The sequence below is a fragment of the Struthio camelus genome, chromosome 16 (genome assembly GCF_040807025.1).
Source record: "Struthio camelus isolate bStrCam1 chromosome 16, bStrCam1.hap1, whole genome shotgun sequence".
Lineage (NCBI taxonomy): Eukaryota > Metazoa > Chordata > Aves > Struthioniformes > Struthionidae > Struthio > Struthio camelus.
The window spans coordinates 1409327-1433429 of NC_090957.1; the positions used below are offsets into that span (position 1 = coordinate 1409327).

At 68.4% G+C, this 24103-nt stretch overlaps 2 protein-coding genes across 3 annotated transcripts; one reads left to right on the forward strand and one right to left on the reverse strand.

Annotated features, from left to right (window-relative positions):
* Positions 1 to 3515: 3515 nt before the first annotated feature.
* CKM (creatine kinase, M-type) lies at positions 3516 to 9540 on the forward strand. The gene is made up of 8 exons (XM_068910412.1): positions 3516 to 3592; positions 5357 to 5562; positions 6197 to 6351; positions 6597 to 6729; positions 7275 to 7446; positions 7744 to 7867; positions 8502 to 8691; positions 9306 to 9540. Exons 2-8 carry the CDS (start codon positions 5370 to 5372, stop codon positions 9482 to 9484), a joined length of 1146 nt encoding a protein of 381 aa, XP_068766513.1. The 5' UTR covers positions 3516 to 3592; positions 5357 to 5369; the 3' UTR covers positions 9485 to 9540.
* A 332-nt stretch (positions 9541 to 9872) lies between these two features.
* MARK4 (microtubule affinity regulating kinase 4) lies at positions 9873 to 23734 on the reverse strand. Of its 2 annotated transcripts, XM_068910194.1 has the most exons (19): positions 23596 to 23734; positions 19073 to 19270; positions 18251 to 18304; positions 18070 to 18118; positions 17874 to 17939; positions 17595 to 17665; positions 16594 to 16650; positions 16077 to 16313; positions 15548 to 15667; positions 15060 to 15159; positions 14810 to 14919; positions 14526 to 14682; positions 13459 to 13673; positions 12600 to 12703; positions 12231 to 12497; positions 12069 to 12148; positions 11616 to 11660; positions 10449 to 10719; positions 9873 to 10391 (listed from the first exon to the last, which is right to left on the reverse strand). In XM_068910194.1, exons 1-18 carry the CDS (start codon positions 23644 to 23646, stop codon positions 10655 to 10657), a joined length of 2046 nt encoding a protein of 681 aa, XP_068766295.1. In that variant the 5' UTR covers positions 23647 to 23734; the 3' UTR covers positions 9873 to 10391; positions 10449 to 10654. The 2 variants fall into 2 exon arrangements, with proteins under 2 accessions (XP_068766295.1, XP_068766294.1); XM_068910193.1 differs by lacking the exon at positions 12069 to 12148 and having other exon boundaries at positions 9873 to 10719.
* Between the last annotated feature and the right edge of the window lie 369 nt (positions 23735 to 24103).

The window sequence follows — 24103 nt, forward strand, 5'->3', positions numbered from 1 at the left end:
AGGTGCCCTGCCCTGCCTGGGGGGGCACCCACAGCCCAACATCCCCCCCCACCATAGCACGGGGAGGGGGGCTCGCCCACCCCTGGGTGCCTGGGGCCACCCGGCGGGGGGTACCCCACTCCCTGCCTCGGTTTCCCCCGCAGGGCCCCATGCGGGGTGGTGGGTGCCCTCACAGTGTCCCCGCCGCCTGGCCCTCCCGGTCCCCCCGTGGGGGTCCCCAGCACCCGCTTCCCCCCCGCCCCACCGCCCGGCCCGACACCGGATCCCCGCGGGTAACCGGACCCGGCCTAAAAATACCGGGTGGGGAGGGGGGGGGAGGCTCGTCCCCGGCTAGAATTGCCCTGATCCAGCGGATCCTTCCCCAGGGTCACGGCACCCGCTGGGTGTCCCCAGCACCCTGACCTCCCCCCCCAACCCAGCACCCACAGCAGGGACCCCACGCCCTGGGGGTGTGGGTGACATGGGGGACGGGGCGCTGCTGGCACCCTCCGCGGCTATTTTGGGCGTGGGGATGGCTTGTGCCACCCACCGGTGGCCTCCCCGGCCTGGGGACGGGGGTGCCACCGTGTCCCCAAGGGGCACCCGTGGACCTGGCGCTGGGGGAGGTGAGGGGGGAGACCCTTGTGGCCGGCCTCTCCTCACCTGGGTCTCCCCCTCTCTCTCCATCCCTCTCTCCATCTATCCCTGCCTCCATCTCCCCTCTCCCGCCACCGTTCCTCCATCCCTCCTTCCATCTCCCCATCCCTCTCTCCCTCTATCCTCTCTGTTCATCCATCTCTCCATCCCTCCTCCATCTCTCCATCCCTCCTTCCATCTCCCCATCCCTCTCTCCCTCTATCCTCTCTGTTCATCCATCTCTCCATCCCTCCTCCATCTCTCCATCCCTCCTTCCATCTCCCCATCCCTCTCTCCCTCTATCCTCTCTGTTCATCCATCTCTCCATCCCTCCTCCATCTCTCCATCCCTCTCTCCCTCTAGCCTCTCTGTTCATCCCTCCATCTCTCTCTCCATCCCTCCATCCTCTTTTCATCACGCCACCCATCCCTCTCATCCACCGCCACCTCCTGCCATCCTTCTCCCTCCCTCCTACACCTCCCTCCATCTCCTCTACCCCTCCGCTGCTCCCTCATCCGTCCCACCATCCCTCTCTCCCTGCCTCCGTCCCTCTCCCTTCCTCCCTCCATCCCTTCCTCTCTTCCTCCATCTCCTCCTGCCATCTCTTCTCCTCCCTCCCTCTCGCCATCCCTCCCACGCTCTGCCCGGCCCTCTCTCCTTTCCCTTCTCTCTCCCTCCATTTCCTCTCTCCATCCCGCCCTCCCTCCACCCTCTCCCCGTCCCGCACCCACATCCGCGTGTGCGAGGAGGGGGCGCAGCGGGCAAGGACCGGGGTGCGGGAGGTGGAACAGCGAGCCCTGTGCAGGGTGCCGGGTGCCCACGCAAGGTGCAGGGTGCCCATGCAAGGTGCAGGACACCTATGAAAGGTGCAGGGTGCCCATGTTGGGTGCAGAACACCCACTCAAGGTGCAGGACACCCATGTAAGGCACAGGGTGTCCATGCAGGGTGTAGGACACCTGTGCAAGGTGCAGGGTGCCCATGTAGGGTGCAGAACACCCATGCAAGGCACAGGGTGCCCATGTGGGGTGCAGGACACCTGTGCAAGGTGCAGGGTGCCCATGCAAGGCGCAGGGTGCCCATGTGGGGTGCAGAACACCCATGCAAGGTGCAGGACACCCATGCAAGGCACAGGGTGCCCATGTGGGGTGCAGGACACCCATGCAAGGTGCAGGGTGCCCATGCAAAGCACAGGGTGCCCATGTGGGGTGCAGGACACCCATGTGGGGTGCAGGACACCCATGCAAGGCACAGGGTGCCCATGTAGGGTGCAAGCTGCCCATGTGGGGTGCAGGACACCCATGCAAGGTGCAGGACACCCATGCAAAGCAGAGGGTGCCCATGTGGGGTGCAGGACACCCATGCAAGGTGCAGGACACCCATGCAAGGCACAGGGTGCCCATGTGGGGTGCAGGACACCCATGCAAGGTGCAGGGTGCCCATGCAAAGCACAGGGTGCCCATGTGGGGTGCAGGACACCCATGTGGGGTGCAGGACGCCCATGCAAGGTGCAGGACACCCATGCAAGGCACAGGGTGCCCATGTGGGGTGCAGGACACCCATGCAAGGTGCAGGGTGCCCATGCAAAGCACAGGGTGCCCATGTGGGGTGCAGGACACCCATGTGGGGTGCAGGACGCCCATGCAAGGCTCAGGGTGCCCATGTAGGGTGCAAGCTGCCCATGTGGGGTGCAGGACACCCATGCAAGGTGCAGGACACCCATGCAAAGCAGAGGGTGCCCATGTGGGGTGCAGGACACCCATGCAAGGCACAGGGTGCCCATGTGGGGTGCAGGACACCCATGTGGGGTGCAGGACACCCATGCAAGGCACAGGGTGCCCATGTAGGGTGCAAGCTGCCCATGTGGGGTGCAGGACACCCATGCAAGGTGCAGGACACCCATGCAAAGCAGAGGGTGCCCATGTGGGGTGCAGGACACCCATGCAAGGTGCAGGACACCCATGCAAGGCACAGGGTGCCCATGTAGGGTGCAGGACACCCATGCAAGGTGCAGGGTGCCCATGCAAAGCACAGGGTGCCCATGTGGGGTGCAGGACACCCATGTGGGGTGCAGGACGCCCATGCAAGGCTCAGGGTGCCCATGTAGGGTGCAAGCTGCCCATGTGGGGTGCAGGACGCCCATGCAAGGTGCAGGGTGCCCATGTAGGGTGCAGGGCACCCATGCAAGGCACAGGACACCCATGGAAGGCACAGGGCGCCGTGCAAGGGCGCGCGTGCGAGGGCCGGACGCAGCGGGCGCCTGGCTGGCCCAGCGCCCGGCCCCACCTCGCGGCCGTATTTCAGGGCCGGGCAGCTGCCGGGCAGGGTGCCCGCTGGCCACCCGCCGCCGCTGAGGCCTGACCCGCTCGGTGCAGGGGGGGCCTGGAGGGTCCCGGTGAGGCCGGGCCCATCGCACCGGGGCTGCCTGGGGCCCTTCTGCCCTCCCTGGGCCTGGTTTTACCCCCCTGGTCTTGGTTCCGCCCCTTGGTCTTGGTTTTGCCCCCTAGGCTCAGTTTTACCCTCCCCAAACCCCGGGTTTGGTTTTGCACCCCCCGGTCCTGGTTTTAACCCCCTGGGGTCGGTTTTCCCCCCCCGACCCTCGTCCCAGCTTTACCTCCCTAGTCCCGGTTTTGCCCCCCCCCCCCCGCCCGGTCCAGCTCGATGTAACCCAGTGGCGGGTGGTACCGGCCCCCCCCGGTACCCCCCGGTGTCCCGGGACCCCCCGATGTGCCGGACCCCCTGGTGCTCCGGGACCTCCCCCGTTTCCTGGACCACCCCGGTGCCCCGGACCCTCCGGTGGCCCCGGACCCCCCGGTACCCCCCGGGGGCGGGCCGAGGCGGGGGGGCGGCGCGGCCTCGGGGCTATAAAGGCCGGTGCCCGGCCCCGCTCCCCGCCGCCGCCGCCGCTGCCGGTCCGACCCCTCCGACCCGACCCGACCCGACCCGACCCGACCCGACCCGTTCGTCCGCGCCGCTCAGGTAACCCCGCGGCACCGGCACCGGTACCGGCACCGGACCTCTCCGGTGCTGAACCGAACCGGGCCGGAGCCCTCCGGTATCGACCCGAGCCGGGTCCGACCCCGCCGGTGCCGAACCGAGCCGGGTCTGGCCGAACCGGACCCCTCCGGTACCGGCCGGATTGCACCCCCGCCGGTGCTGAACCGAGCCGGGTCTGCCCGGACCGGACCGGACCCCTCCGGTACCGGCCGGATTGGACCCCGCCGGTGCTGAACCGAGCCGGGTCTGCCCGGACCGGACCGGACCCCTCCGGTACCGGCCGGATTGGACCCCGCCGGTGCTGAACCGAGCCGGGTCTGCCCGGACCGGACCGGACCCCTCCGGTACCGGCCGGATTGGACCCCGCCGGTGCTGAACCGAACCGGGTGCGACCCTCCCGGGCACCGAACCGGCACCGGGCCAGGCTGCACCGGCTCCGGCTCCGGCTCCGGCTCCGGCTCCGGCTCCGGCTCCGGCTCCGGCTCCGGCTCCGGCTCCGGCTCCGGCGGGGCCGGTACCGGTGCCCCCCCCCCCGCCCCGGTTCGGCTCCCGGAGTCCTTTAGGGGCTATAAATAGCCCCCGGCTCGGCCCGGCCAAATATAGCCCGGCCCCGGCCGGCACCTGCCGGCTGGCCTAGGCCCCGCCCCCCGGAGAGGCCCCGCCCCTCCGGGACACGCCCGTCGACGCCCCGCCCCCGGGGTCCTAGTGCCCGCCCGGCCCGAGCCTGCGCTGGGCTGGCGCCCCCCCACCCCACCCCGGTGTCCTTTGTGTCCCCTGTGACCACACCATGTCCCCTAGGCCATGTCCTCCGTGTCCCCTGTGTCCCTCATGCCCGTGTCCCCCGTGTCTCCTCTGTCCATGCTGTGTCCCCCATGTCGTGTCCCTTGTGTCCTCTGTGTCCACGCCATGTCCTCTGGGCCGTATCGCCTGTGTCCCCTGTGTCTTCTGTGTTCATACTATGTCCTCTATGTCCCCTGTGTCCCCCACGCCATGTCCTCCATGTCCCCTCTGTCTGCTGTGTCCCCCATGCTGTGTCCCCCCATGTCTCCTGTATCCCGTGTGCCATGCCCCCCATGTCCCCTATGCCCCCTATGTCCCCTGTGCCATGTCCTCTGTGCCATATCCCCTATGTCCCCTGTGCCATGTCCTCTGTACTTGTGCCACGTCCTTTGTCACTCCCTTGCCTATACTGTGTCCCTGTGCCATGGCACCCATGTCCCTGCTGTGTCCCCCCATGCCTTGTGCCCATGCCATGGCACCTGTGTCCCCCATGCTTGTGCAGCACCTCTTTGCCATACCTGGGCAGTGCTGTGACACCGTACCGTGTCCCCCGTGCCACGTCGTGCCATGTCCAGCCCCTGGCCCTGATGGCCGTGCCCAGTGCCATGGTGTGTCCCATGCCATGTCCCATACTGTGCCCAATGTCATGTCATGTTCCATGCCTGTGTCCCGTGCTGTGACACCGTACCGTGTCCCCCGTGCCACGTCGTGCCATGTCCAGCCCCTGGCCCTGATGGCTGTGCCCAGTGCCATGCTGTGCCCAGTGCCATGCTGTGCCCCATGCCATGTCCTATACTGTGCCCAGTGCCCTGTCATGTCCCATGCCCGTGTCCCATGCCATACCCAACGCCTGTGTCCCATGCCATGCCGTGTGCCATGCCCATGTTTCAAGCCTTTCCCCATGCCCATGCCGTGGCCCATGCCATGTCCTGCGGCAGCACATGACGCCGGTGCCGGTGCCCGCAGGCCCGCCGCCACCATGCCCTTCAGCAGCACCCACAACAAGCACAAGCTGAAGTTCTCAGCGGAGGAGGAGTTCCCCGACCTCTCCAAGCACAACAACCACATGGCCAAGGTGCTGACACTCGCCCTCTACCAGCGCCTGCGCGACAAGGAGACGCCCAGTGGCTTCACCCTCGACGACGTCATCCAGACTGGCGTTGACAACCCTGGTGGGCACCGGGGTCCCCAGGGTCCCCTCAGCCCCCCAACCAGCTCAGCTGTCCCCACCGTCCCCTCGGCCAGCCCTGATGTCCCCAGGAGCCCCTCGACTAACTCTGCTGTCTCCAGAGCCTCTTGACCAGTCCTGGTGTCTCCAGAAACCCCTCAACCAGCCTCAGTGTCCCCTTGACCAGCCCTGGTGTCCCCTCAGCCAGTCTTGGTGTCCCCAGGAGCCCCTCGACCAGCCCTGGTGTCGCTTTGACCAGTCCTGGTGTCCCCTCGGCCAGCCTCAATGTCCCCAGAAGCCCCTTGACCAGCCCTGGTGTCCCCTTGACCAGCCCTGGTGTCCCCTCGGCCAGCCTCAGTGTCCCCAGGAGCCCCTCGACCAGCCCTGGTGTCCCCTTGACCAGCCCTGGTGTCCCCTCGGCCAGCCTTGGTGTCCCCAGGAGCCCCTCGACCAGCCCTGGTGTCCCTTTGACCAGTCCTGGTGTCCCCTCAGCCAGCCTTAGTGTCCCCAGGAGCCCCTCGACCAGCCCTGGTGTCCCCTCGACCATCCCTGGGATCCCCACTGTCCAGTGCTGTCGCAGTGGGTGCCTGGTGCCAGCGGCAGTGGGGTGACTGGTGACGGTGGGGGGTGATCCGCAGGGCACCCGTTCATCATGACGGTGGGCTGCGTGGCCGGGGACGAGGAGTCCTACGAGGTCTTCAAGGAGCTCTTCGACCCTGTCATCCAGGACCGCCACGGCGGCTATAAGCCCACCGACAAGCACCGCACCGACCTCAACCACGAGAACCTCAAGGTGCCGGATGCCGGGGCCCCCCGGGGGAGGGGGGAGGGGCACCGGACACCTGGGCCCATCCTGGCTGGTGGGAGTGGAGACAGGGGGGCTGTCCGTGGAGGTCAAGGGGATCCGGATGCCTGGGTCCCTCCTGAGTTTGAGGGGTGGGGAGGGGCAGGGTGCCCGGATGCCTGGGTCCTTGCTGGGGTTGCAGAGGGTTTAAGGGGACCCGGACGCCTGGGCCCCCTGCTGACGGGTGCCCGCAGGGGGGGGACGACCTGGACCCCAAGTACGTGCTGAGCAGCCGGGTGCGCACCGGGCGCAGCATCAAGGGCTACTCGCTGCCGCCCCACTGCAGCCGGGGCGAGCGCCGCGCCATCGAGAAGCTGTCCGTCACCGGTGAGGGGGCGGGGCCTGCCGCCGGGGGCGGGGCTTGCTGCTGGGGAGGGCGGGACTTGCCGCCAGGGAGGGCGGGGCAGGGGGAGGGCCGTGAGCGGAGCCAGGTTGGGTGGTGGGCAGGGCAGGGCTGGATGCGGCAGGAGGAAGAGGGGGGCGGGGCCTGAGGGTGGTTCTTTTGCATAGGGGGCGTGGCTTCTCACGTACGACTGCGGGTGGGTGTGGCTTTCTGAGACTGGGCGGGGCTGAGTGGAGGCAGGCGGAGCCTAGGGTGTATGTGGGTGTGGTCTGTGATGTGGGCGTGGCCTGGGTTGGGTGGCACGGAGAGGGATGATGGGCGTGGCTTGGAGATGTTGGGTGTGGGCGTGGCCTGTGAAGGGTTGTGGGCGGGGCATGCGATGTGGGCGTGGCCTGTGGTTGATGCAGGTGTGGTGGGCAGCTACATGCCTCATGGTGTGGGCGGGGCCCAGAGAAGGCGGGGTCAGCGGGGGCGGGGCCTATGGGGGTGGATGGGGGCGTGGCCTGGCGCTGACCCCGCCCCCTCGCAGCCCTGAACAGCCTGGAGGGGGAGTTTAAGGGCCGCTACTACCCGCTGAAGGCCATGACGGAGGCGGAGCAGCAGCAGCTCATCGACGACCACTTCCTCTTCGACAAGCCCGTGTCGCCCCTGCTGCTCGCCTCGGGCATGGCCCGCGACTGGCCCGACGCCCGCGGCATCTGGTGGGTGCCCAGACGCCTGGGTCCCGCGGCAGGGTGGTGTCCATGCAAGGGGACACCTCATTGCTGGTGTCCATCCTGGTGGGACACCTGAGGGTGTCTGGACACCTGGGTCCCATGGCGGGGTGGTCCATGCAAGGGGACACCTCATCGCTGGTGACCATCCTGGTGGGACACCTGAGGGTGCCTGGACGCCTGCGTGCTTGTCTTACTGTGGGTGAGGCTGTGGGCTTGGTGGAGGTGGCTGGACACCCAGGCCCCCCGGGGCTGGGGGCTGAGTGTGCCCCCCCCCCCCCGTAGGCACAACGAGAACAAGACCTTCCTGGTGTGGGTGAATGAGGAGGACCACCTCCGTGTCATCTCCATGGAGAAGGGTGGCAACATGAAGGAGGTGTTCAGGCGCTTCTGCGTTGGCCTCAAGAAGGTGGGTCGGGGGGGAGACATGAGGGGCATTGGGGACGCAGGGGGACAGGGGAAACATGGAGGGTCTTGGGGACACGGGTATGGTGGGGACATCAGGGTCAGGGGCGTTGGGAGACATAGGAGACATGGGGGACATTGAGGGACAGGCATGGGTGACTTGGAGGACATTGGGGATCTAAGGGACTTGGGGGGCACAAGGATACATGAGGGGCTTTGGGGGGGGCATGGTGGGGACATGGGGCTTGGGGGACATAGGGGCTATGGGGTGACCTGGGGGGGGGGGTCTTGGGGACATAGAGAGGCATTGGGGACATGGGAGAACATAGCGGGTCTTGGGAACATGGTGGTCCCAGACTGGTGGAGCTGGAGGGGGACTTGGGACAGCGGTGGCAGCAGGGACCGTGGGGTGCTGGGTCTGGGGGGGACCCTGGTGGGATCATGGTGGGAGGTGGTTGGTCCTGGAGGGATCTTAGGGGGATTTCCTGGAGGGATCATGGCAGGGTTCCAGGTTGGATCATGGAGGAGGGTTCCTGAAGGGTACATGGGCGATCCCTGGTGTTGGTGGTGGTCCCACGGGTGGTCCCGCAAGGGCGTCCCTTGGATGTCCCATGATGTCCCACTCTGTCCCCCTGCAGATCGAGGAGATATTCCGCAAGGCCGGGCACCCCTTCATGTGGACCGAGCACCTGGGCTACATCCTGACCTGCCCCTCGAACCTGGGCACGGGGCTGCGTGGTGGCGTCCACGTGCGCCTGCCCAAGCTCAGCCAGCACCCAAAATTCGAGGAGGTGTTGGGCCGCCTGCGGCTGCAGAAACGTGGCACCGGTGCGTGGGGACACGGGTGGGGACATGGGGATACATGAGGTCACAGGGGAACACAGGTGGGTATGGGGCCAGTGGGGGGGGGCACAGCAAGGACATGGGTGGGTATGAGAATATGAGAGGACACAGGTGGGTTACAGGAACATGGGGACATGGAGGTGTTACAGGGGGCATGGGTGAGTATGGAGACAGGGGACACGTGGGGACACAGGGGATAGAGAGGACATGGGCCCAGGAGGGACATGGGGGACACAAGTGGGCACCAAGAACAAATGGGCCATGGAAGACATAGGGGACATGGGGGGGGGGGTCCAGGAGGGTCCAGGGACCACAGATGACACAAGGGACACAGGTGGCCACAGAGCACAAAGGGGACATGGGTGAGGCAGCTGGACACTGATGACAAATGGGCCATGGAGAGCACAGGAGGCTGCAGGGGACATGGGGACACAGAGGCCACATGGTCCATGGGGAGACCCAGGAACACCAGGGACCACCTTGGCCACAGCACCCACAGGAGACATGCAGGACCCCAACCACGGGGCCACCAGGGGAGGGGGACATGGGGGGGTAAGCCAGGGCCACCCATGGGTGACGCCGGTGACCTGTCCCCGCAGGCGGGGTGGACACGGCGGCCGTGGGTTCCGTCTTCGACATCTCCAACGCTGACCGCCTGGGCTTCTCCGAGGTGGAGCAGGTGCAGATGGTGGTGGACGGCGTCAAGCTCATGGTGGAGATGGAGAAGAAGCTGGAGCAGAACCACTCCATCGACGACATGATCCCGGCCCAGAAATAGGGACCCCCCCAGCACCCCAAAACAGCCTCAATAAACGCTGCTGGCCTCCGAGCCTGTTGGGGACCCAGGTGTCCGGGCATTGGGGACAGTGCTGGCATTGCTCTGGGCCTGCTGGGGGCCCAGGTGTCTGGGGGGTGGGGGAGTCACCTCTATCCCTCCCCCCACCCATCAGCCCTCAAGTCCCCACCCCACCCCCAGGGCACCCAAGGGTGCCCTGCCCATGTCCCCCTCACACCCCATAGGGCACTCTGCCCATCCGATCCCCCCATGAGCACAACGTCACCTTAACTCTGCCGCGCTGTGGGGCCTGGACGCCTGGGTCCTGGAGGGGGGGATGAGATGGGTGCCAGGCGATGGGTGCTGGGCAATGGGTGCCAGGCGGGACGGCCACGGGTTTCCTATGTTTATTGGGGGTTCGGGTACAGACCAGGGTGGGAATAACTTAAAAATGTGCCGAGGCCGGAGCCGGCGCCAGAGCGGCCACGGGGCCGGTATGTACAGGGCTGGGTGCTGGCACAGGGCCACCCCAGGGTGCAGTGTTGGGACCCCGAGCCGGATGGGTGTCGGAGCCCAGGGAGCCCCCCACCCCACCCCAAATCGCTGAGCTGTGGTCCCCAAAGTGTCCCCAAAGTGGGGGGAGCACCCACGGGCACTGGAGCTGCAGGAGCACCCATAGGTGCTGGAGCCAGCGCAGCACCCAGATCTGGTGCAGCTTTTGGAGGGGGGTGTCCCAGAACCGATGCAGCCCCTGGAGCCGGTGCACCCACGGGTGCCAGCGCAGCCTTCAGGGTCCTGGAGCCGATGCAACCTCGAGCGCCGATGCAGCACCCGGTGCCGGTGCAGCCCCGGGAGCCGGTGGTGCCACCCGGTGCCGTCACACCCAAGGGTGCCGGGGCGGGCGCTAGAGCTGCAGCCGACCGGCCACCTCGGCCAGGGCAGCGCGGAAAGCCGGGGCGGTGCCGGCCAGGCGCCGGAAGAGCACGCCGGTGAGGCCGAGGGGCGGCAGGCGGCACACCTCGGCCTCGAAGTGGCAGAAGGGCGCGCCGGGTCCCCGGTCGCGGGTGCAGGAGAGCAGGAAGGGCTGGGCCTGGCGCGCCCGGCAGCCCGCCGCCAGCGCAGCCTGGCGCAGCGCCGCCAGCACTGCCTCGGCCGGCCGGGCACTCGTCACCTTCACATGCCAGGGAAATCGGAGCAGCCGGGGTTCGGCTTCCTTTTGATCCCAAGGTAGATGGCAACTGCGGAGTTGGGGGGGGAAGCGGGCACGGCGTGGGCATCGGGGACACCCGTTGGGCATGGGCATCAGGGACCCCAGGGTGGGCATGGGATTGGGGACACCCGTTGGGCACAGCACGGGCATCAGGGACACCCACTGGGCACGGTGTGGGCATCAGGGACCCCAGGGTGGGCATTGGGCACTCCTGTTGGGCATGGCATGGGCACTGGGGACACCAGGCATTGACATCAAGGGCATCCATTGGGCACAGCGTGGTGATCATGGACACCCATTGGACATGGCATGGGCATCGGGGACACCAGGGTGGGTGTGGGGCATCGGGGACACCTGTTGGACATGGGCATCAAGGACCCCAGGGGGGACATGGGCATTGGGGACACCCGTTGGGCACGGCCTGGGCATCGGGGACACCCGAATGGGGGTGAGCATCAGGAACATCTGTTGGGTACAGCATGGGCATCAGGGACACCTGTTGGGCATGGCCTGGACATCGGGGATACCCACTGGGCACAGCCTGGACATCAGGAACACCCACTGAGGATGGCATGGGCATCAGGGACACCAGGGTGGGCATAGACATTGAGGACACCCATTGGGCACAGCCTGGACATCAGGGACACCAGGACGAGCATGGCATGGGCATCAGGGACAGCCTTTGGGCGCAGCCTGGGCATTAGAGACATCAGGATGGGCATGGCATGGGCACTGGGGACACCTGTTGGGCATGGCGTGGGCATCGGGGACACCATGGCAAGTCTGGGGTAGCCACACTGTGGGCATCAGGGTACAGAGTGGCCACGGGGTGGGCAGGGTTTGGGCACTGGGATCACTGGGTGGTCCCCTGCCCCACACTGAGGCCACCTGTGTAGGTGGGCACCCAGGGATGGTAGCACCTACCTTGTGAGCGCAGGTCCCCCGATTCTCTCAGGTTCGTCTGCGACCCTGGTGGGGGGGGGGGGGGGACACGGGGCACCATCACCGCATGGATCATGCCCACGTTGGGGCTACCATCCTCATTTCAGGTGGCACCATCCCCCATGGATCATGCCCGCTTTGGGGGCCACCAGCATCCCCACGTTGGGTGGCACCATCCCCCCCGGACCACATCCACTTTGGAAGCCACCAGCATCCCTACGTCACGTGGCAGCCATCCCCACGTCGGGTGGCACTGTCCCCAACCAACGGTGCCACCATCCTGGAGCCGGCGCCATCGGTCCCACCACCCACCCAGTGCCCGCAGCAAAGGGCGAGAGGCAGCGAAAGAAAGAAGGGAAAGGAGCCAAGCAGGGTGCCCTGAGCGCCGGGCAGGTGCTATGGGTGCCAGGTGGGTGCCATGGGTGCCGCACTTACTGATTTTGGCTCCTTGTGGCGTGGTGGCACCCGAGACGCACCTATTAGAGCTCTGCCGCTTAGAGGGGTCAAGAGTGACCCTGGAAGAGAGAAAAGCGCGTGAGCGGCGGCAGGCGGGCAAGCGAGACCCGGACGGGTGCCAGCACCCGCCGGCACCCTCACCTGCGCGTCAGCTTGGAGGTGAGCTTGCTGAAGAGGTTGGAGGTGGCGCGCGAGCGGCTCTGGGGCAGCGGCGAGGCTTCGGGTGCCAGGGTAGGCGAAGCGGGCGGCCCGTTGGGTGCCCCGGTGCGCCGGTCCCGCACGTGGCCGCCGTGGAAGGTGCTGCGCCCCGCGGTGCCCCGCGCCAGGCGGGCCCGCTCCGAGGAGGCGGCGGCGGCGGCGATGCTGTGGCTGGAGGGCGATGCTGGTGGCACCCGGGTGCCCACAGAGCTGGGGGTGAGGAGGAGGGGAGGAAAAAAAAAAGGACATTATGAGGGTGGTGGGCACAGTGCAGGGGGATCCCCCAGCACCCATGGGTGCCCGCAGCCATACCTGTTCTCCTTGCCGTTCTGCAGCAGCGAGTGGCGCTCGGCGCCCGGGCGCTCGGTGCACACATAGGTGTTGCGGCGCGCCATCACGCTCGACGGGATGTTGTTCTGCAAGGCAACGGGCACCCTCAGCGCGCGGCACCCTCGTTTCGCAGCCGCGAGGGGTGCTGGCACCCTGCTTTCCCAGCCCTGGGGGTGTCAACACCCTGCTCACTTGGATCCGAGCTTGCTCATACGCTGATCTCTCAGCCCTGGGGGTGCTGGCACCCTGCCTGCTTGGTCCCGGGGGTGCCCTCACTCTCATCTCTCAGCCCCAAGGGTGTCTGCACCCTGCTCGCTCGGTCCCAGGGGCGCTGGCACCCTGATCTCCCAGTCCCAAGGGGGTGTGCATCCTGCCTGCTTGGCCCCAGGGGTGCTGGCACCCCACTTTCTCAGTCCCAGGGGTGCCAGCACCTCGATCTCTCTGCTTTGGGGCTACCCCCATCCTGATCTCTCAGCCCCACGGGGGCTGGCACCCTGATTTCTCGGTCCTGGGGGTGCCAGCACCCCAACTGCTTGGGCCTGAGGATGCCTGCACCCTGATCTTTCAATGGCAAGGGTGCCTGCACCCTGCTCGCTCAGCCTTGGGGTGCCTGCGCCCTGCCCGCTCGGTCCCGGGGATGGCTGCGCACCCTGCTTGCTTAGTCCCAGAGGTACCAGCACCCTGATCTCCCAGCCCTGGGGGTGCCAGCACCCTACCTAGTCAGCCCTGGGGGTGCCAGCACCCTGCTCTCCCAGCCCTGGGGGCACCGCTCGGTCCCGGGGGTGCCCACTGCCCCGCGCCCGTCTGCGTCACCCGCCCCGCGCCACGGCGTGGTGCCCACCGTGTTGGCGACGCCGTCCTTGTGCCGCTCGGGGATCTCGGCCTTGTTGGGGTTGTTGGCGCTGCTGACCATGGGGCTGGAGGGGGGCACCCCGCGCCCGGCGCCCCCCACGGTGCCACTGGCGCGCCGGGCCGGCAGCCGCTCCTCCTTGAGCTCGGCGTCGCCCGCGCTCGTGGGGCTGCGCTTGGGGTGGGCGGGCGCCGGCGAGGGGCCGCCTGCCGCCGGGAGGGCGTCACGTTAGGGCAGGGTGCCAGCGCGGCCCGGCTCGCCCCTGCGCCCCATGGGGATGGGTGCCCACCCTGCACCTCACGGGCATTGGACTGGGTGCCCATCCTTGTCCTGTGGCCCACAGCAATGGGACTGGGTGCCTACGCTGCACCCAGTGAGTCATGGGGCTGGGTGCCCACCCTGCACCCCATGGGGATGGGACTGGGTGCCTGCCCTGCTCTGCACCCCACAGACATGGGACTGGGTACCCACTCTGCACCCAATGGGTGATGGGACTGGGTGCCCGCCCTACCCTGCATCCAATGATCATGGGGCTGGGTGCCCACCCTGCACCCCATGGGGATGGGACTGGGTGCCTGCCCTGCTCTGCACCCCACGGGCACAGGACTGGGTGCCCACCCTACCCCACATCCAATGATCATGGGGCTGGGTGACCAACCTGCACCCCATGGGGATGGGACTGGGTGCCTGCCCTACCCTGCATCCCATGCACACAGGACTGGGTGACCACCCTGCACCCCATGGGGATGGGACTGGGTGCCTGCCCTGCTCTGCACCCCACGGGCACAGGACTGGGTGCCCACCCTGCACCCCACAGGCATGGGACTGGGTGCCCACCCTCCTCTGCACCACACAGACAGGGGACTGGGTACCCACTCTGCACCCAATGGGTCATGGGACTGGGTGCCCACCCTACCCCGCACCCAATGATCATGGGGCTGGTGCCCACCCTGCATGCCATGGGTCGTGGGCCTGGGTGCCCACCCTGCACCCCACAGTGCACGGGTCTGGGTGCCTGCACCCTACGGGGCACCCGCAGTGGCGGTGGGGACACTCACAGAAGTCACTGTGCCGCCGCTGCCGGTGGTAGGTGCTGGCCCCGCGCTGGCCCTTGCCGTGCGCCGTCGCTTTGCCCGTGCCGTTGGCCACCTCGCTGGGTGCCCGCACCCGGGCCAGGGAGAGGGTGCTGCCCGTGCGTGACTCGCCCGCCTCCACCTGCGAGCCGCGTGCGCTTGTCACCAGCTGCCCGTCACCGGGTGCGCCTGCCGGGTGCCAGTCGCCCCGGACTCCTGGGTCCCAGCAGTGCCACCTAGCACCCATCTCACCTCAGCACCCATCTCACCTCATTCTTCCTGCCCAGCAGGAGGTAGGTGGCTGTCACCTCATTGTACTTCTGGTTGCTCAGGGACTCCTTGATCTCCTCCCGGGTGTAGCCCATGCCCACCATCACCTCTGCGGGGACACGGGTGCTCGGGTGAGGTGGCACCCAACTCCCAGTCGGGCCACCCACCAGATGGTGGGATAGTCCCCAGCACCTCGCTTGGGGTCTAGGAGACCCACCCTTGAGTGCCCCAGTGGCCCCATGCTCTCACCGATGCGCTTGGCATCCCCGAAATCCTCCTCGGGCTCCTTGTAGGGCTTCAGCTCGTCGCCCTCGTAGCCGATGTTGATCCACTTGTCCTTCATGATTTGCTGCGGCGGAGCAGGGGGGCGTCGTGAGGGCGGCACGGGCGTCATTAGGGCGGGTGCAGGCATCGTTAGGGGTAGCACGGATGTCATTGGGGGGCACGGGCACCGTTGGAGTGGCACAGATGTCATTGGGGTGGCACAGGCATCATTAAGGGTGGCGTGGATGTCATTGGGGTGGTATGAGTGTCATCAGGGGTGCATGGGCATCGTTAAGGGTGGCACAGACATCGTTAGGGATGCATGGGCGTCATTAGGGGTGGCATGGACCTCATTAGCTTCTCCTCCAGCTGCTGGAGGCAGGGGATGGGTGGCTGCACCCAGCCCGTGCCCACCCATGCCCCCTGCCAGGGCCACCCTGCACCCATAAAAGCCCCCGCACCCACAGCCTCACCTCGAGGGTGCAGCGCTTGGCTGGGTTCAGCACCAGGAAGCGGCGCAGGATGTTCTCGCAGTCGGTCGACATGTAGAAGGGCACCCGGTACTTGCCCCGCAGCACCCGTTCCCGCAGCTCCTGCGGGTGACACGGGTCAGGGCACGGGCCCCCCCAACACCCTGTGGTCCCCATGGTGGTGCTCATCCCAGGGCAGCAACCAGCCCACCAGCGTGCCCAGGAGGACACCCAAGGTGCCCACCTTGAGCTTGTGCCCATCCCAGGGCAGCAACCAGCCCACCAGCGTGCCCAGGAGGACACCCAAGGTGCCCACCTTGAGCTTGTGCCCATCCCAGGGCAGCAACCAGCCCACCAGCGTGCCCAGGAGGACACCCAGGGTGCCCACCTTGAGCTTGTGCCCATCCCAGGGCAGCAACCAGCCCACCAGCGTGCCCAGGAGGACACCCAGGGTGCCCACCTTGAGCTTGTGCCCATCCCAGGGCAGCAACCAGCCCACCAGCGTGCCCAGGAGGACACCCAGGGTGCCCACCTTGAGGTTGTGCCCGTCGAAGGGCAGGGAACCGCTGACCAGGGTGTAGAGGATGACGCCCAGGCTCCAGATGTCGACCTCGGGGCCGTCGTACTTCTTGCCCTGGAAGAGCTCGGGGGCGGCGTAGGGGGGCGACCCGCAGAACGTGTCCAGCTTCGAGCCCAGCGTGAACTCGTTGCTGAAGCCGAAGTCGGCGATCTTGATGTTGGCGTCGGCGTCCAGCAGCAAGTTCTCTGCCTGCGGGCGCCGGGCACCCCGTTGGGCACCGCGTAACGGCAAGGGGGCAACGTTAAGGGTGATGCACCAGGCACTGGGCACAGGGACACTGGGAAGGGCGATGCATCAGGCAAACCGCAGAGGGCACAGGGACACCGGGAAGGGTGACGCATTGGACACCTGGCATGAGGACACCAGGAAAGGTGACATGTTGGGCACTGGGTATGGGGACACCGGGAAGGGTGACACATCGGGCACCGCAGAGGGCATAGGGACACCGTGCTGGGCACCGGGGTCTCACCTTCAGGTCCCGGTGGACGATGTTCTTCTGATGGCAGTAGTGCACAGCTGAGACAATCTGGGGACAGAGCGGGCATGAGCCAGGTGGCCCCCAGTGGCCTGCCAGCCCTCCCCCCCCAGGTGCCGGCTGGGTCCCCCCTCGCCCACCCCAGCCTCTCGCCGGCGCCGATCAATGCCGCAGCCAAGCGCCCCGGGGGGATTGATCTTGCCCACGTGTCCCCAGCACGTGTCCCCACAGCCACCCTGCCCCCAGTATAACGGTGTCCCAGCACAGCCCCGTGGGTGCCCCCTGCTGCCAGGCCCCCAAGATGTCCCCAGCCCCACACCAGGGCAGTGTCATGCCCCACCCTGTCCCTTGCCCGACCCCCATGATGTCCCCAACCCCATGCAAAGGCAGTGCCATGTCCCCCATGATGTCCACAGCCCCACACCGGGATGGTATCACGTTCCCCATGATGTCCCCAGCCCTGTGCCAGAACCTCACGATGTCACCAGCCCCACACCAGGGCAGTGCCATGTCCCCAGTGATGTCACCAGCCCTGTGCCAGACCCCCACAATGTCCGCAGCCCCATGCCAAGGCGACGCCATGTCTCCCTGTCCTGTGCTGGGCCCCCATGATGTCTCCAGCCCCAGATCAGGATGGTGCCATGTGCCCCATGATGTCTCCAGCCCCACACCAAGGCAGTGCCATGCCCCCCCCGTGATGTCACCAGCCCCACGCCAAGGTAATGCTTTGTCTCCCCGTCCTGTGCCGGGACCCCACGATATCTCCAGCCCCATACCAGGGTGGTGCCATGTCCCCTGTGATGTCCCCAACCCTGTGCCAGACCCCCACGATGTCTCCAGCCCCATGCCACGATGGTATCCTGTTCCCCGTGACGTCCTCAGCCCCGTGCTGTGTCCCCCGTGATGGCACCATCCTGGTGTAGGGCTGGGGACACGTGCCCCATGACGTCCCCTGCCCCATACCAGCCCCCCGCGATGTCCCCACGCCTGCCGACCTGTCTGAACTTGGCCCGCGCCTCCTTCTCCTTCATCCTCCCGTGGGACACCAGGTAGTCGAAGACTTCCCCTGCAGAGACGCCCATGGGTGACTGTGCCTGGGCACCCCCCCAGGCACCCCACACACCAGGCAGCCCCCAGCACGGTGCTCACCCTAGCCCTTCTGCACCCTCAAAACCCCAACGGGGGCACCGTGGGGACACTGGGGGAGGGGGTTGACACACTGTGGGGCACCCAAGGGTGCCAGCGTGCCCCGGGGTGCCCGGCAGGGCACTCACCGGCGCTGGCGTACTCCATCACCAGGTAGAGCGTCTTCTCCGTCTCAATGACCTCGAAGAGTTTCACTGCGGGGACACGACGTCATCGGCGTGCCCCGGTGTCCCCCAAAACGCGTCCCTTCCGTCACCGCGCGGGGCGGCCGCCCGCCCGTAGCGCGGCAGGTGCCCGCGGGCACAGGTGCCCCCCGCCACTCACCGATGTTGGGGTGGTTCAGCCCCTTCATGATCCGAACTTCCCGGAAGAGCTGCGGGAAAAGGCGTCGGGACGGGGGTGAGGGGGGCACGGCGGGCACCGGGGATGGGCAAAGGTGGGGGGGTCACAGGCCCAAGGACCCACCCCCCCCAGTGCCCCAATGCCCCCCCCCGGTGCCCCCCACCTTCTGGAGGCTGGTCGGGTTCAGCTGCGTCTTGTCGATGATTTTTATCGCCACCTGCGAAGGAAGCGGGTGCCCAGGCACGGGGTGGGGTGGGGTGGCACCCCCAGTGCTGCCCATCACCCCCCAGTTGCCCCCCAGGGGTGCCCATTTCCCGCCAGCAGCACCTATCTCCTCCCAATACCTCCCAGGGGGGGCCTATCTGCCCCCATTTGCCTCCCAGCAGGACCCGACTCCCCCCAGGGGCACCTATCTGCCCCCAATGCCCCCCAGGGGCACCCATCTCTCTCCAGAGACACCCAAGGGTATCTATCTGTGCCCCAGGGACACCTAGGGGCACCCATCTGCCCCAAAACCCCCCCAGGGGCACCCACCTCCCCCCAGCGGCACCCATCTGCCCCCAGGGGCACCCATGGGCATCCATCTACCCCAATCCCCCCCAGGGGCACCCAGAGGCACCCATTGCCCCCACCTCCCCCCAGGGGCACCTGGGGCATCCATCTGCCCCCAATCGCCCCCAGGGGCACCCACCTCCCACCAGGGGCACCCAGGGGCATCCATCTGCCCCCAATCGCCCCCAGGAGCACCCACCTCCCACCAGGGGCACCCATCTATCCCCAATACCCCCTGGGGGCACCCACCTGCCCCCAGGGGCATCCACGGACATCCATCTACCTCCAATCCCCCCCAGGGGCACCACCTCCCTCCAAGGGCACCCAGGGGCACCCACTTCCCCCCAGGGGCACCCAGGGGCATCCATCTGCCCCCAAACCCCTCCAAGGGGCACCCATCGGCCCCCGGGGGCAGCCGGCGGGTGCCGCTCACCTCGCGCCCGGTGAGGATGTGGCGGGCCAGCTTGACCTTGGCGAAGTTGCCCTTGCCGATGGTGCGCAGCAGGCGGTAGTTGCCGATGTGGGGCTGCTCGTCGGGGCCGGCGGCCAGCGAGTTGCGGCAGCGGGCGCCCAGCGAGCGGCTCGACCACGCCGAGCCCTTCTCCGAGCGGCTGCCCGCCAGGCTCGCCAGCTGCGGGCACGCGCCGGCGTCAGGGCTGAGGCCGGGAGAACTCGCCGCAGCGCTGACACCCCCCCCCACCCCGAGCGGCTGCCCACCAGGCTCGCCAGCTGCGGGCACCAGGGCTGAGGCCGGGCGAACTCGCCGTAGCGCTGACACCCCCCCACCCCGAGCGGCTGCCCGCCAGGCTCGCCAGCTGCAGGCACCAGGGCTGAGGCCGGGCGAACTCGCCGCAGCGCTGACACACACCCTTCCCTCGCACGCCTGTGCCACCCCTTCCTTCTCTGCGCACCCTCCTCCTTCGCACACCCAAGCGCATACGTTTCCCATGTGCCTGCGTCCAGGCACGGCCCTCCCTCGCACGGGCCTCCGTACACCCCTCCCTTGCACACCCACCTGCACGCACGACCCTCGCACGGCCCTGTGCACACCCCTCCTGCGCACACCCACCTGCACGCACAGCCCTCCGCACACCCCTCCCTCGCACACCCCTCCGCACACCCACCTGCACGCACAGCCCTCGCACGGCCCTGTGCACACCCCTCCCTTGCACACCCACCTGCACGCACAGCCCTCGCACGGCCCTGTGCACACTCCTCCCTTGCACACCCCTCCCTTGCACATCCACCTGCACACACAGCCCTTGCACGGCCCTGCACACACTCCTCCCTTGCACACCCACATGCAGGCATGGCCCTCCTTCACATGGCCTTTTACACGCTTGTCTCTTGCACACTGAGCTGCACGCACAGTCCTCCGCACAATCCTCCCTTGCACACCCATGTGCATGCCCAGCCCTCCCCCACCTGGCCCTCTGCACACTTCTCCCTTGCACACCCACCTGCACGCACGCCCCTGCGCACACCCCTCCCTTGCACACCCACGTGCACGCACGCCCCTGTACATACCCCCTCCTTGCACACACACAGCCCTCGTACGGCCCTCCGCACACCCCTCCCTTGCACACCCCTCCCTTGCACACCCACCTGCATGCACAGCCCTCGCACGGCCCTCTGCACACCCCTCCCTTGCACACCCCTCCCTTGCACACCCACCTGCACGAACAGCCCTCGCACGGCCCTGTGCACACCCCTCCCTTGCACACCCACGTGCACGCACACCCCTGTGCATACCCCCTCCTTGCACACCCACCTCCCTCGCACAGCCCTCTCCCCCCCAGCCCGTGCCCACCCGTAGCACGCCCCCCGCCAGGCGCTGCACCCAGGGGTGCCACCCCGGCACCCCCCACCCACCGCTGCCCTCACCTGGGGGCGGGGGGAGGCACCTGGCCCCCCCAGCCCGCGCCGGGGACGCCGGGGACAGGGACACCGGTGACGCCATCCGGGCCGGTCGGACAGGGAGGGATCCGGCCGGACCGGCTCAGCACCCGCGTCCCGGCCTCACCCACTGGGTGCTCCGGGCACCCTGGGGTGCCGGCGCGGGCGCAGGGACAGCCGGGGGGGGGGGCTCTACCCCGGCCCGGGTGCCAGGTCCCTTCCTGGTGACCTTGAGGGCGCCCGGCCCCTGCCAAGCCCCCCATCACTGTCCCCAAGGTGAAGCCACCTGGCCCCGGGGGCACCCGCGCAGCCGGGCCACGCTAGGGGACGGGGACGCGGCCACCGTGGGGATGGGGACACACGTGTGGGGCCCCCCCATGTGGGTGGCAGAGGGTCACCGGTGTCCCCCTCTCCAGCAGCCACGGGCTCACCAACGTCCCCCACGGTGCACGCGGCTGCGGTGGCACTGGCGCGCCTGTCCCCCCTCCCCGGCTGCGGTGTCACCAACGTCCCCATCAGTCCCCTGTGCATGGGGACATGGCGGCACCAATGTCCCCATGTGCGTGGCCATGTGTCCTGCCCCCTGCAGCCATAGGGCCACCATTGTCCCCTCAGCCATGGCTGTCGGGTCACCCGTGTGTCCCTCCCTTGCAGCCATAGGGTCACCGATGTATCCCTGCGCATGGCCACGGGGTCACCAGTGTGTCCCTCTCTCTGCAGCTATGGGGTCACCGATGTCCCCATGCGCATGGCCACGGGGTCACCGGTGTGTCCCCCTCTCTGCAGCCAAGGGATCATTGATGTCCCCATGCACATGGCCATGGGGTCACCAGTGTGTCCTCCTCCCTGCAGCTATGGGGTCACCGACGTCCCCATGTGCATGGCCACGGGGTCACCGGTGTGTCCCCCTCTCTGCAGCCAAGGGGTCACCAATGTCCCCATGCGCATGGCCATGCAGTCATTGGCATGTCCCCCCCCCTGCAGCCATGGGGTCACTAATGTCCCCATATGCATGACCATGGGGTCACTAATGTCCCCTCACCCATGGCCACGGGGTCACCAGTGTGTCCCCCTCCCTGCAGCTATGGGGTCACCGATGTCCCCATGTGCACAGCCACGGGGTCACCAGTGTGTCCCCCTCCCTGCAGCTATGGGGTCACCGATGTCCCCATGTGCACGGCCACGGGGTCACCTGTGTGTCCCTTTCTCTGCAGCCAAGAGATCATTGATGTCCCCATGTGCACGGCCACGGGGTCACCTGTGTGTCCCTTTCTCTGCAGCCAAGAGATCATTGATGTCCCCATGCGCATGGCCATGGGGTCACTGGTGTGTCCCCCTCCCTGCAGCTATGGGGCCACTGATGTCCCCATGTGCATGGCCACAGGGCCACTGGTGTGTCCCCTCCCTTGCAGCTATGGGGCCACTGATGTCCCCATGTGCATGGCCATGGGGCCACTAGTGTGTCCCCTCCCTTGCAGCCATGGGGTCACCAATGTCCCCGTGTGGACGGCCACGCAGTCATTGGCGTGTCCCCCCCCCCTGCAGCCATGGGGTCACTATTGTCCCCATATGCATGACCAAGGGGTCACTAATGTCCCCATGTGCATGGCCATGGGGTCACTGGTGTGTCCCCCTCCCTGCAGCCAAGGGGTCACTAATGTCTCCTCATCCATGGCCATCGGGTCACCGGTGTGTCCCCCCCCTGCAGCCATGGGGTCACCGATGTCCCCCTTGTCCACGTCGTCACTAGTGTCCCAGTCACCAGTGTCCCCCCGCCCTGCCACCACGGGGGTCCCTCTGTCCATGGCTTGGTGGGAGGGTGTCACCCACCTGCAGGTGTCCCCTCGGCCATGGGGTCACCGATGTCCCCAAGCTGCCCCTGTGGCCGGGGTGTCACCGGTGTCCCCCCCACCCGCGCACAGTCATGGTGTCACCGGCCCGTGTCCCCCCCCCCCAAGCCATCATATCCCCGTTGTCCCCCTGTGTACGCAGTCGGGGTTCCCAGGGCCCCCCAGTCACACCAGTGTCCCCCCCCCGCACCCATCACCCCCTTACTGGTGCCCCCAGCACCCTCCCGGTGCCCCCCACCTACACCGACATCCCCCCGGTACCGGGCCCAGATTCCCCCCCTGCCCCAGTGCCGGTTCCAGACCCCTCCCAGTACTGGGTACAGACCCCCCCCCCCCCCGGTACCGGGCCCAGATCCCCCCCCACCAGTGCCTCCCAGTACCAGCCCCAGACCCCCCCCAGTACCGGCTCCAGATCCTTCCCAATACCTCCCAGTACCGGCCCCAGACCCCCCCCGGTACCGGCTACCGAACCCCCCCGATACCGGGCCCAGACCCCCCCCCCGGTACCTCCCGGTACCGGCTGCCGACTCCCCCCAGTCCCGGCCCCAGAACCCCCCCCGGTACCTCCCGGTCCCGGCCCCAGACCCCTCCCGGTACCTCCCGGTCCCGGCCCCAGACCCCCCCCGGTACCGGCTGCCGACTCCCCCCAGTCCCGGCCCCAGAACCCCCCCCGGTACCTCCCGGTCCCGGCCCCAGACCCCTCCCGGTACCTCCCGGTCCCGGCCCCAGACCCCTCCCGGTACCGGCTGCCGACTCCCCCCGGTCCCGGCCCCAGACCCCCCCCGGTACCTCCCGGTCCCAGCCCCAGACCCCCCCCGGTACCGGCTGCCGACCCCCCCCGGTACCTCCCGGTCCCGGCCCCAGACCCCCCCCGGTACCTCCCGGTCCCGGCCCCAGACCCGCCCCGGTACCGGCTGCCGACCCCCCCCGGTACCTCCCGGTCCCGGCCCCAGACCCCTCCCGGTACCGGCTTCCGACTCCCCCCGGTCCCGGACCCAGACCCCCCCCGGTACCTCCCGGTACCGGCCCCAGACCCCTCCCGGTGCCAGGCCCAGACCCCCAATCGGGCCCGGTGCCGGCCTCAGTCCCGCCGCAGCTCTCCCCGGTGCCGGTCGGGGCCGCAGCTCCCGACAGGCCCCGGTGCCGCGCCCGGTGCCCCCCCCCCCGCTGCCGGTACCGGGCCCGGACCCCGGGCCCTGCCGCCGCTCACCGTGTCCGCGTTGCGCTCGTTGCCCGGCGCCAGGGCGGAGCGCGAAGACATCTTCACCCCCCCGGGAGGCCGGGGCCGACCGGGGGGGGGGGAGGGGAGAGGCGGGGGGCACCGGGCCGGGCCCGACCGGCGGCGGCGGGCAGCACCGGGCCGCGCTAGCGGCGGCTCATGGCCGGGCCGCGCCGGGCCGCGCCGGGGCGCACAAAGGCGGGGCCGGGGCCGGGGCCGGGGCCGGTGCGGCGGGAGGGGGGGGGGGAACCGGAGCGGCGGGGCGGGGCCGAGGCCGGGAGCGGAGCCGGGAGCGGGGCCGCCGCCGCCGCCGGGGCTGGGCTCGGCCCCTTAAAGGCGCCGCGCGCCGCCGCCGCGCGCAGGGCCCGGGAGGACTATGGGGAGGGCGGGCGGGCGGGGGGACCCGGGGGAGCGCGGCGGGGTTCGGGTTGTGGGGGGGGGGAGCGGGCGGGCGGGGGGACCCGGGGGAGCGCGGCGGGGTTCGGGTTGTGGGGGGGAG

Bases quoted from the DNA above. Each gene is read 5' to 3' on its own strand.
- MARK4 (XM_068910193.1), bottom strand. From the start codon at position 23,646: ATGTCTTCGCGCTCCGCCCTGGCGCCGGGCAACGAGCGCAACGCGGAC. The intron at 17,666-17,873 runs GTGAGTGCCCTG...GCGTCTCTGCAG, and splicing joins GATGGAGTACGCCAGCGCCG to GGGAAGTCTTCGACTACCTG. The intron at 12,498-12,599 runs GTATGGCTGCGG...CCTCACCCCCAG, and splicing joins CAGAACGGCAAGGAGAACAG to CTCTGTGGGCACCCGGGTGC.
- CKM (XM_068910412.1), top strand. From the start codon at position 5,370: ATGCCCTTCAGCAGCACCCACAACAAGCACAAGCTGAAGTTCTCAGCG. The intron at 7,447-7,743 runs GTGGGTGCCCAG...CCCCCCCCGTAG, and splicing joins CCCGACGCCCGCGGCATCTG to GCACAACGAGAACAAGACCT. The intron at 7,868-8,501 runs GTGGGTCGGGGG...GTCCCCCTGCAG, and splicing joins TCTGCGTTGGCCTCAAGAAG to ATCGAGGAGATATTCCGCAA.